The sequence below is a fragment of the Topomyia yanbarensis genome, chromosome 3 (genome assembly GCF_030247195.1).
Source record: "Topomyia yanbarensis strain Yona2022 chromosome 3, ASM3024719v1, whole genome shotgun sequence".
NCBI lineage: Eukaryota > Metazoa > Arthropoda > Insecta > Diptera > Culicidae > Topomyia > Topomyia yanbarensis.
Genome location: NC_080672.1, coordinates 159415876 through 159426005, shown reverse-complemented (window position 1 = coordinate 159426005; position 10130 = coordinate 159415876). Strand labels below are relative to the sequence as shown.

The 10130-nt window shown below is 36.4% G+C and overlaps 2 protein-coding genes and 1 long non-coding RNA gene across 6 annotated transcripts; 1 reads left to right on the top strand and 2 right to left on the bottom strand.

Moving 5' to 3' along the window:
- Positions 1–1515: 1515 nt before the first annotated feature.
- On the bottom strand, positions 1516–2510 carry LOC131690159 (general odorant-binding protein 56d-like). The gene is made up of 2 exons (XM_058975712.1): positions 2420–2510; positions 1516–2364 (listed from the first exon to the last, which is right to left on the bottom strand). Exons 1-2 carry the CDS (start codon positions 2471–2473, stop codon positions 2023–2025), a joined length of 396 nt encoding a protein of 131 aa, XP_058831695.1. The 5' UTR covers positions 2474–2510; the 3' UTR covers positions 1516–2022.
- Positions 2511–6714: 4204 nt separating this feature from the next.
- LOC131689574 (uncharacterized) lies at positions 6715–8960 on the bottom strand. 4 transcript variants are annotated; one of them, XR_009305423.1, is made up of 4 exons: positions 8867–8960; positions 8411–8726; positions 8090–8356; positions 6715–8029 (listed from the first exon to the last, which is right to left on the bottom strand). It is a non-coding gene; the product is annotated as an uncharacterized LOC131689574 (long non-coding RNA). The 4 variants fall into 4 exon arrangements; XR_009305422.1 differs by having other exon boundaries at positions 8411–8794; positions 8867–8955; XR_009305421.1 differs by lacking the exon at positions 8867–8960 and having other exon boundaries at positions 8411–8591; positions 8662–8792.
- LOC131689571 (general odorant-binding protein 56d-like) lies at positions 8862–9661 on the top strand. Its single transcript, XM_058974763.1, has 3 exons — positions 8862–9055; positions 9157–9288; positions 9380–9661. The coding sequence occupies exons 1-3, from the start codon at positions 8999–9001 to the stop codon at positions 9605–9607; spliced, it is 417 nt and encodes a 138-aa protein (XP_058830746.1). The 5' UTR covers positions 8862–8998; the 3' UTR covers positions 9608–9661.
- Positions 9662–10130: the final 469 nt, after the last annotated feature.

Sequence of the window (10130 nt, the reverse complement as noted above, 5' to 3'; positions counted from 1 at the left end):
ACTAGGCTAGCTCGTTAGAGTGTAAACATTTGACGAGCGGGCGTCATAGAAATCGTCGGCGAAAACAATTAGAAGCAATTCATGAGTATTTCCACGTCAGATTTACAACCAAAATTTTAATTCCTTCCAAAAACTTTCTTGCATTCTTTAGCTAAAAACAATTGACACGTATTTTTAGTTTTGGCTGAATACGATATTTTTCCAAGTTATTAGTTTTTGAACTTTTGATGTTTATAAAATTGAACATTTTTCAATCACTGATAACTCGGAAATGATTCAATATTTGGAAAAATATTAAATTAAAAAAAGTTGTGTTTTCAAATGAGCTTATCAAAAAAATTTACAAGCATTTTTTTGTTATATAACTTAGGAAATGCGCAATTATTTGAAACAAATTGATATTTTTCAAAGTTGGACCAATTTTTTTACTTATTTTTTTTTAAATATCTAAATATCAAAAAAAAACATGTTGAAAAGATTCTGTAAAAATTTGGGAGTGGATATCAAAATAATTTGCAAGATAATACAATTGTAAACTTAAAACAAGGCGATTTTACAATAAACGTCCAGTGATTGGCCAGTTATAATTGAAATAGCTCCTAAAATACTTCGAGTTCCATTCTGAAATTTTCACATTACCTTCTTAATATACTTATATTATGAAAAAAATATTGTTTTCGGGGTGACCTTAAAAAAATTGCCTCTAAGATTTGGATACCACCAAAAATGTCTTAAATTTGCAGAATGGAGTCATTCCACGTCAGATTTACAACTAACATTTTAGTTCCCTCCATTATTTCTTGCATTCTCTATCTAAAAATTATTGCTTTGGCTGGATTTGCTGGATTTAAATTTTATGAATTTAATAAAAAATTTTAACATTTTTTAATCTCTGATAACTCAGAAACTATTAGACTTGTGTAAAAAAAGCATCAAATAATGAAAGTTGCGTTTTCGCATAATCTCACCGGACATTTTTTTGTAATATTTGTTTTTGTTATGTAATTAATTTATTCTGCAAATGTTAGAAGCAAATAATTTTGTTTAGCACTCGATTTTTTATGCCACCGATTTTATCAGCTTTTTGACCCGATTTTATCAGCTTCAATGAAAATTGATAGTTGGTAGTTTGATGGGCTCTAGCAGACGAACTAAGTTGAATTCGAGTAAATCCTTTATGTCCCGATTTTATCAATGTCCCTGTTTTATCGGCCTAAAATTCGCCAAGGGGTCACTGTATATCGAGAAGATTTTGTGAAAATTTCAGAATCGAACTCAAAGTATTTTACGAAATATTTCGAAATGAAAACGCAACTTTTTTTATTTAATATTTTTTTCACATATCGAATTCGTTTGCTTAGTCTGCTAGTGATGTGCGCGGGGTTCCTTTATTGTAGAGTAGCGTGTTGCGTTTTGAGATTCCATGTTCAAAATCACTTGACTATGATATTATTGCTGCCTTGATGATAGGCGTCCTTCCTTTATTTTTTTATTTTTCTTTCTTACATTTCATTCCAACTGGAACGTGGCTTTTGTCGAGCCGCAGTTTTTATTTCTCAGTTAAATGACTATTGCGTCAGGAAATCAGCGTGTTTGTATTTTGTGTGACGATGTCAAGGACTTTTGTAAGTCAGTATTATCGAGAATATTCCTTGTAAAGATCATCACATATGTCGAGGTCGAGCCCTATACCACGGTGACATATGGTACGCGGTTACACATTTTATCACCATGCCAATTAACTAAAATCTAAATCTCGCATTTTTCGTGAAGTTTTTGGATCGATTATGAAAGATACAGGACACAGTTGGGTAAATTCAAAACAGTGTTCATGGATCACAGTTAATATAATATTTTTGTTAATATATTTTGAAGATTGGAATTGACACTCTCGGTATGTAGATCATTATTATTACCATAATATACATACGACGCAATTAAATTCACATGCTTTAATTTAATAATATAGACATATATGTTGAGGACTTTCCGGATTGTGTATCTTTGACACTACCGACATGCTCACAGATTTTCTCGATTTTTGTAGAGACATTCGTACATCAGGAAAGCGGTATCGCATGCATCCTTGCCCTTCGCGTCGCAGCTAGAAACAACTTTTTTCACTTTTTCTCGTTCGAAATCACTGGACAGTGCCTCAATAACGCTGTCGGTCAGAAAATCGCCATCACCGTTCATGAAACCTTCTTTTTGAAAGAAACATCGCACAAAACACTTGGCCCGTTGATCGTTGGCAGAGAAATCTCCCACCTTTAATAAAGCAATCGAGGCAGGGTTCACTCCTGTTTCTGTGAGGCATTCCAAAGCAAAAAGATCCCCCTGTTGACGCTGTTGCAGAGTGTATGCCTGCGGTAGAATTATGGATTAACGACAAATTCAGGTTCAGATCGAAATGGATCACCTCAATCCGGCCACTGGTAAAAACCACGCACAAAACTATGAAAATCGAGTACATATTATATAAAAATACAAGTTTCTAGAGTGGGTGCTGGTACTGAGCGAGAACAATACTGATAGCGGGTCCATTCGAGTGAAATGTTTTATAATGAATTTATCGTGGCCAGTACACAGCGTGGGAAAATAACATGCAAAATTTGACCTTAGCAAAGAGCTTAAATACTTGAGGTTCTACACCTTGAATCAAAGCAAGGTACCATTCGATTGCATTTCCGTAACCGCAATGATGCGAGCTTGTAGATATTTCATGCATAGTACAACTCTCGTTAATGCATTGCAATATACTTTTATGACAATTGGATTAACAGAAAACTTTCTTCAAACTAAGTGATGGGAGTACACCGTCAGCAAGCAAACAGTATTCACTATTTTTTAGGTAATTAATAACGTAAACTGCACACCTAGAAAAAATCGTGTAAATTTACATCTCCTGACCCTGACATATACGAGCATCAAAAATGACTTAGTTTTACGTCTGGTTTTAATTTTACATGACGTTGATTTTCGTAAATCGTGTAATTTTACTCCACATATTGCGCTTGTTTTCAGTGGCAGTAAGTGTAATTTTATGTCATTGCGCATGTAAAGTATATGTTTCATGTAAAATTAAATGGAACACGGTAATGTTTCGTCATTTCGAGAATTACGGGTTGCTAAATTGTGTCATGTTTGCAATTACGTCAATGATAAAATTCATAATTTTTTGGTGTGTGTTTTAAAAGGTTAATAGGGTAATTTCGGGAGAGATTTCGCATCGAGTGAGATGCCGCACTCTCTATATCTCGTAAGGTAATGTAATATTGCGAGTTTGTCTTTCGAAAAATAACAACACTAGAGATATATAATGATCCTTATTATCCACCCTCAAAAATGTTATTATTGATTATGTGCGCCCAGCTGCAGTGCAGAGTACCGTAAACCGGATCTATTTCGAAAAGTCACACTTTTCGAAGTAATCATTAGGCATATAACGACGCAAGTTTAATATTTTTAAACAATGTACTGATGTATGAAGAAAAGATTGGATGGTTTTATCTGAAATTGTGCGTATGCTACTATTATTCGAAAAAAAGATTTCAATTTAAAGTACAGTATCGTATTCAGGGGTGACATTGATAACGTGTATGTTCTGACACATTCAGTTCCTGGCATCATTGCTTTGGAACACCCGCACAGCCTAGCACTCCCAGATGGCCAAAGCTGAGTATCAAACGACGTCAGGGAAACGACGGACAGGTTGTTTAACCGACCGCTGAGAAGGGAACTAAATCCATGGATCTGAGCGATCTGTCGGTTCCGTTTATCGCTTTACCACCACAAGCACCGAAATTTTGGCTGTATCTATCGGGATTTCATCTACAAATTTTAACTCAGGACGTTACAAAAATCGTTTCCCGCTGTCTAGCTGTGACTGAACCTGTTGATGTCGTGCGCTGGTTTCAAAGGGAAAAGACGTTTCGAACATATCGTGTGTGTCCTTCAAAACTGGGCTGAATCCTGCAAACAAAGAGCAAGCATTAGTTGCTGAAATGTGGCCATCTGGTATTCTGTTCCGCGAATTCCTCGAACAACCGAAAGTATTCAAACTTCGGGTAACTGCACCGGAGACCCCTTCCGGGATTTCGTCGGTATAAAATCAAATTAAACGCATCTTTCTTTGGACGGTTGAAACCTTTTGGTTTCTATCGAATTTAAGTGACGATTCCGTACCCAATCTGTGTACTTTGCAGTACTGTGTCAATGCTACTCTCGATATCTCTGGTTGTCGGTCCTGTACTGAAGATAATCTTTTAACGAGGCATTGTAATGAGGAAGGCGGAGGATACCCCTGCTAGAGGAAAGTATTCTAGAAAGCCACGCCTCCAGGGCCGGCGAAAAGCGTGGGTAGTATGGGTAGTACTACCCACTCGAAAATAACCGAGTGGGTAATTACCCACTCGAAATTTTGGAGCTTTTCATAAATTTGAAATCGGCCACGTATATAATATACTATATATCCTGGGCACAAATTTGAAAATATTGATGTACGACAATTCCATTTGCACAAACACACCGCAAGTGATTTAATGTAAATGTTATACAAGCGTGTGTATTGCGAAAATGACACACACACCCTCTCCTACTACCCACTCGGGCTAAAAGTGTGACGCCGGCCCTGCACGCCTCTGTAAAGGAGCAAGATAAAAAACGCTATAACTTTGCGTTTACTGCTCCGATCTCTGCAAAAATTTAAGATAACATTCTTAACAATCTGAACTTTACAATAGGAGAATAAAAAAAATGATGTTTTAGCCGACCTCAACATATGTAACCCCTTAATGAATTTTTTGTTCTTGACAAAAACCATTTCAGTATGTTTTAGATACTTGTCGCAATCGATGAAATAATTTCATCATATATTGTATGGGTTACTTTGATGCAGGATTGATTTTTAGAAATGTGCGAGAGAGATGTGCTCTCTCGAAATCACCTTATAAGGTGCAGAAAGAGAAATTGCAGGAATTTTACTATTTTTTTGATCCAAGATAGCAAAATTTTATTATCGCGTGAGATGTCTAACGAATCGCTCAACTGCAAATTATGCGATTCGGAAAATCGTTAGTTAATAGCAGTCGTCAGTGATTGAACGAAGGTGTTTGAGATTTTTTTTCGGTACATAGGTTTGTATAGACGAGTTGTATAGTAAACCAACTTAACTTTTCGGGTTTCTTTCCTCTCTCCTTTTTTCCTCTTTCCTCTTCCTTTCTTCTTAACTTTTCGGGTTTCTTTCCATACAGATTTTCGTTTAAGACTAAACAGAATTAAAAAATTGTATTTTTATCATCCAAGTGGTGCAAATCAAAAAAATTAACAAATTCATAAAATGAGTAGAGTGATTAATTTAAATCAAATTCATAAAATAAATAAATCAAACTAGTTTTGATTAATTATAAACAAATAATGATAAACAAATTGAATTATATCATTTAAGTATAAGTGTGCTCTGGTACGGCTTGTAATGTATGGAGAACGGACAATTACAATGCCTATGTTCTGAGCAAGAAGCTGTTTTTTATTTACTAAACAACATTGAAACATTTTTTCGAAATATTGGAAAGATTGTAAACTTTTTCTACGAGTCCAAATTCAACATCTTTGACTCAAATGGCTGTTGTTTCGAGTGGAGAAAATCGTACTCAGACCTGGACGTAAAAGCCTTATAACAGCAACCAAACGCAGATACAGTGAACTTTTTATATGGGGTATTATATACCCACTAGAAGTGCTAGAAATGAGGTCTTCATTCATGGCATGATGGATCAGAATGTGTATTTTAATATGAATATCTTAAAATAAATTTTAAAGCAAAGCTTCCATAAAATGGTACTTTTACTAAGAAATGGTGGATATTGGAAATTCGATCAGGAGAAGAACCTAAAGCATAAGGCGTGCAACAAACGTTTAGAGTAAATTTATAATTGTTTCAATGTTATGGATTCTCCACTGCGGAACCCGTTTATTAACTGATTAGAAAAATAAATAAGAGTATTAGGATGGAAAGTGCGAAACTATCCGGATTATAATGAGAATGATCTTAGAAACTACAATTTAGAAGAATGGTATAAAATTTAAGCTGAATACACACAAAAACGAGTGGTCAGCATTCCAATACGATTGAAAACTGTAATTACAAACAAAAGCTAGCACATTTAATATTTATTATAGAAATTTCAATTGATTTTTGAAAAAATATGTGTACTGTACGAATATGAGATTGTGTGTATATTTGACTATCTTTAGAATTATGATCATTTTTGAAAAAATGAGCATTTATAGTACAAAGATAATTATTGTATCTTCCCTATGCTGTCTTGTCAACTATTTCTAGATATATAAAATGTCTCGTAAACTTAATTTTTACTTGTAAAATGCATGTAAGCATTCCTCATAGCGGTGTACGAAAATGAGATTGTGTCACTGTATTCGCACCCCAACTCAAATAAGGTAAAAAGGTTTTGAAAAAACTCTTCTTGCGAATACAACGCAATATAGGAATTCGCAGAAATTATCAGGCGTTACACCATCCATACTCTTTTCTGTCAAGATGAATGTTCAGTATTTAACAGCCAAGAGTGTTTGGTCGAACACACTGTCGAATTCCGGCTCATGTTTTGTCATTATGCTAAAAGCAAAATACAAACTAATTTATTAATTTAATACAACAATACATATATTCAAAAACAAAAAGTTTGGGCGATGAAATCAATTAACAAGCGAGCGACCCCTAATTTCGTCCCTTCTAAAGATATGGGATCAAGAACCCAGTGGATGACATCTTGTTTCCAGACACCGGCTGCCACGATTTCCGTGTATCTCCCGAATCCGGAACATCCTTCGATATCTGCTCTAGTATCGATTTCTTTCGAATTTCGCGGACGATAGCACTTCTTTTTCGTCGATAGAGGCATTTCGTTTGATTGCAATACTTGTTACAGTGTTGCGGGTGTCTTGGAGCGCAAGTTTTATTAATATTATCAAAACTTGCGTTATTATTTCAGTACAAACATTTATTTCATAACTACGTCGAAAATAAAGAAATGTTGCTTTGTTGGAATTGGTTAACAAATGCACCATGAGTTAAAATAAACATATCTAGAGGACATTTTAAACAATTTCTTTAAATCATTTAAGGCACCACAGTTGGTGGGTTCTACCAATACTAGTGATCGTCGCGATATTGTTTACATTGCGGAAAATTAAAAACCGAAGTAAAAATTTAAACGCACAAATACGAGTTTTCCGGCGTTTAGAAAGTTTCCAGTTAATCGATTAAAGTTTCGTTAGTGCTTTTTGACGCGAAATGTGAAAAAAGTGTGTTTGAAAAAGTGTAGTAAAAGTGAGAGTAATAATATGAATTCAAGAAGAAACTCCAAGTAATACTTTTGCACAAATCAAGTGCTATAGTTATTATTTTGCCAACAACTCGATTGCAATCGGTAGTGGAACGTTCTATCTTCCTTGAGTAGCGGTTTGGTGGCAATCTAGCAAATCACTTTTGATGCATGGTTAGGCAGGAGAAGGTGAGAGGAAGTGGGGTAGCCTGGCTTCCTTGTATAATGTCCTTGAGTCTACGGACTAAATCTAAATCACTTGTATCTCGAAATCCTCATCTCTCCGGGGCAACCGTTAGATACAATTTCTCCCCTTTTTAATTTGTGTTAATCGTTTTTTCCATTGCTGCTTTTGTGCTTGCTGGCCAGCCTTCGCGCTGTATCTGATCTGCTCAGGTCTGCTTCAAATATCGTCACTTGTTGAGACCTGAATCGATCCGGAGGTGTCGACCATAATAATTTACATTGCTTTTAAAACCGAAGATTTCTTATCCTTCTTGGCGCTAATATATCTGGTAGCTGTTCCTGAGAGTTTCTTGGTGGCCGCATTTCTCCCGATACCGATGCCCATTTTCGGGAACCATTGGAGAGATCATCGACGGTTAAATTTCTCCAGTCAACGATATCCCGATTTTCTACGATTTTGTGTTTTACTCCTTAGCTCCCGTTGCTAGCCCGCTGACCTTTGATGTATAATTGGTTTAGTCACAACTGTTGCTAATATCGAAACATGCTTTACATACATACTTTACATAAACTCCTTTTCAGCCACCCTCGAAAGGTTTCTTCAACAACTCGTTTCTAAAGTAACTGAACTCAGATGACTTGTTATGTGTCAAAACGGCTTCCTAAACAGGAAGGTGAACCCCCAAAACCCACCCCTTGCCTGGAGTGGGATCAAGTAGGTCAGTTTTTTTTGACGAGCTCGTGCGATGATATTTTTGTACAGATTGTGACAAACAAGCACTTGTTGGAAATCTGGCAACTTTTTGGCAATAATTAATTTATGGCTGAAAAAAGAAAAAGGTATCAAACATGGGTGGTCATAGTTGTTGGTCTATTACCATATATCGACTTTGCATATTAATGTGTGGCCTCTTCCTCCATTTCTATCAAACATGCATAGATAATGTCTACTCGTTATAAGAACATAATTTTCTTGGCACTGTTTGTAATTTTCAAAATTGGCCTAATTCAATTGGATTCAAAGTAATGGGCATCTCAGTTGTTTGAATGTTTAACCGTCTATCACACAAACAAGGCGGAATGAGCATGCTTTTAGCGACGACAAATCATATCTTAGTGAATACTTAACTATTTGCAACGCATCATCGCTTTTTGGTGTTCAGTTACAGCTCTTCATCCTTTCCTTCACGACACCTGAAAAGAGCACTGTAAATGCAATTCCCTCCGCATGGCATCTGAGCTTAGTCATGACACTGAAAAATCTTGGAAGGTTTCGGTGTTTACAAACAAACGCAAGACAAGCACGCTGCTCTGATTGTACCACAATAACTTACTAACAAAAAACAGGTTCACCTTTGCTCTATAAAAGTGCACTACGAGCAGTGATATTTTTCTTGTAATTGAATCAGTTTCTCCGGGTTGTGCACAGTTGTTTTTGCTACTGAGAATTTCTACAACAGTTCTCAATGAAATCCATCAACGCACCCCTGTGTTGTTTGCTGATTGCTATCGTTGCAGCCAATGTAAGTTAAACTCTTGCTAATGGAAGGTTAATTGTTTGAATTGTAATTAATACGGTGAAAATTTCCCACCCTTTCGATTTGGATTGTGTTCACCCCGTCAGGCGCAGCCAATGGCGAATAAAGCTGAAGTTCGCAGGAACATACGCGTGTGTGCAAAGGAGATGGGGGTGTCGAGCAGAGAAGCGGTTCGGGTTCTGAAGGGCAACTTTGCTGATGATAGCGATAATATCAAGGTATGTTTCTGATTGCTAATGCTTCTGCGATTTGCCCAGAACGTCTACACAGCTGCTATCTAATCTGAAACACTTGCTTCTTCCGATAAAGTGCTTCATAAAATGCATGTTCAGCAGCATGGGTTTCATCGACGAGAACGACGAGATTGTCGAGGATGCAATCCGGGAGAAGGTGATGGACAATTTGGAATCGACGGAGGCAGAAGAGCTGTACGAAAAGTGTAAAATTACCGGCGAAGACATATGCGACACATCCTATCAAGTTTACAAATGTATTTTCGAAAACTATGAGGTCACAGATGATATGTTGGATTTCTGACAGGATTTGTTGTTACGAAGAGTTTAATCTATTATAATAAATAGAGTCTTTCCTAATTAAGTGTGTTGCGCTATCCTAATTGTATTTTATTTGTTACTTTATTTGGAAGATATTAACAGCACGTAGTGCTGAATTGCAATAGCAGCTGCTGATGTCCGACTTTATTCTCTGCCTGACTTCTGCCTAGCCACTACGATACTTCCACGCTTCAAGCTTTTTACTAGATCATCAATAAAACAAATTAATTGGAGCACAATTAGGGTTCGTCGCGGTTGCGGTAGTTACAGCAATTGCGCAATATTTACCGGACCCGCACCGTAAAATTTGCGGTGCAGTTAGACACTTTTTCTCGCAGATGCAGTGCGGGAAATGAGCTTTTCCCGCGCGGTATTACCGCATTAGCATATCAAGGAAGTAATCTATAAAGTCTCACGTCTTCATTAAAAAGTGGGTTAAAACTAAGACTTGAGAAGGACGCAAATAGATATATTTTCTTGGCGAATGCTTACCAATGGTATTGATA

Coding starts and splice junctions, on each gene's coding strand:
- LOC131690159 (XM_058975712.1), bottom strand. CDS start 2,473: ATGTACTCGATTTTCATAGTTTTGTGCGTGGTTTTTACCAGTGGCCGG. Junction 2,365..2,419: donor TTACCAGTGGCCGGATTGAG/GTGATCCATTTC, acceptor ATTCTACCGCAG/GCATACACTCTGCAACAGCG.
- LOC131689571 (XM_058974763.1), top strand. CDS start 8,999: ATGAAATCCATCAACGCACCCCTGTGTTGTTTGCTGATTGCTATCGTT. Junction 9,056..9,156: donor TTGCTATCGTTGCAGCCAAT/GTAAGTTAAACT, acceptor TCACCCCGTCAG/GCGCAGCCAATGGCGAATAA. Junction 9,289..9,379: donor ATGATAGCGATAATATCAAG/GTATGTTTCTGA, acceptor CTTCCGATAAAG/TGCTTCATAAAATGCATGTT.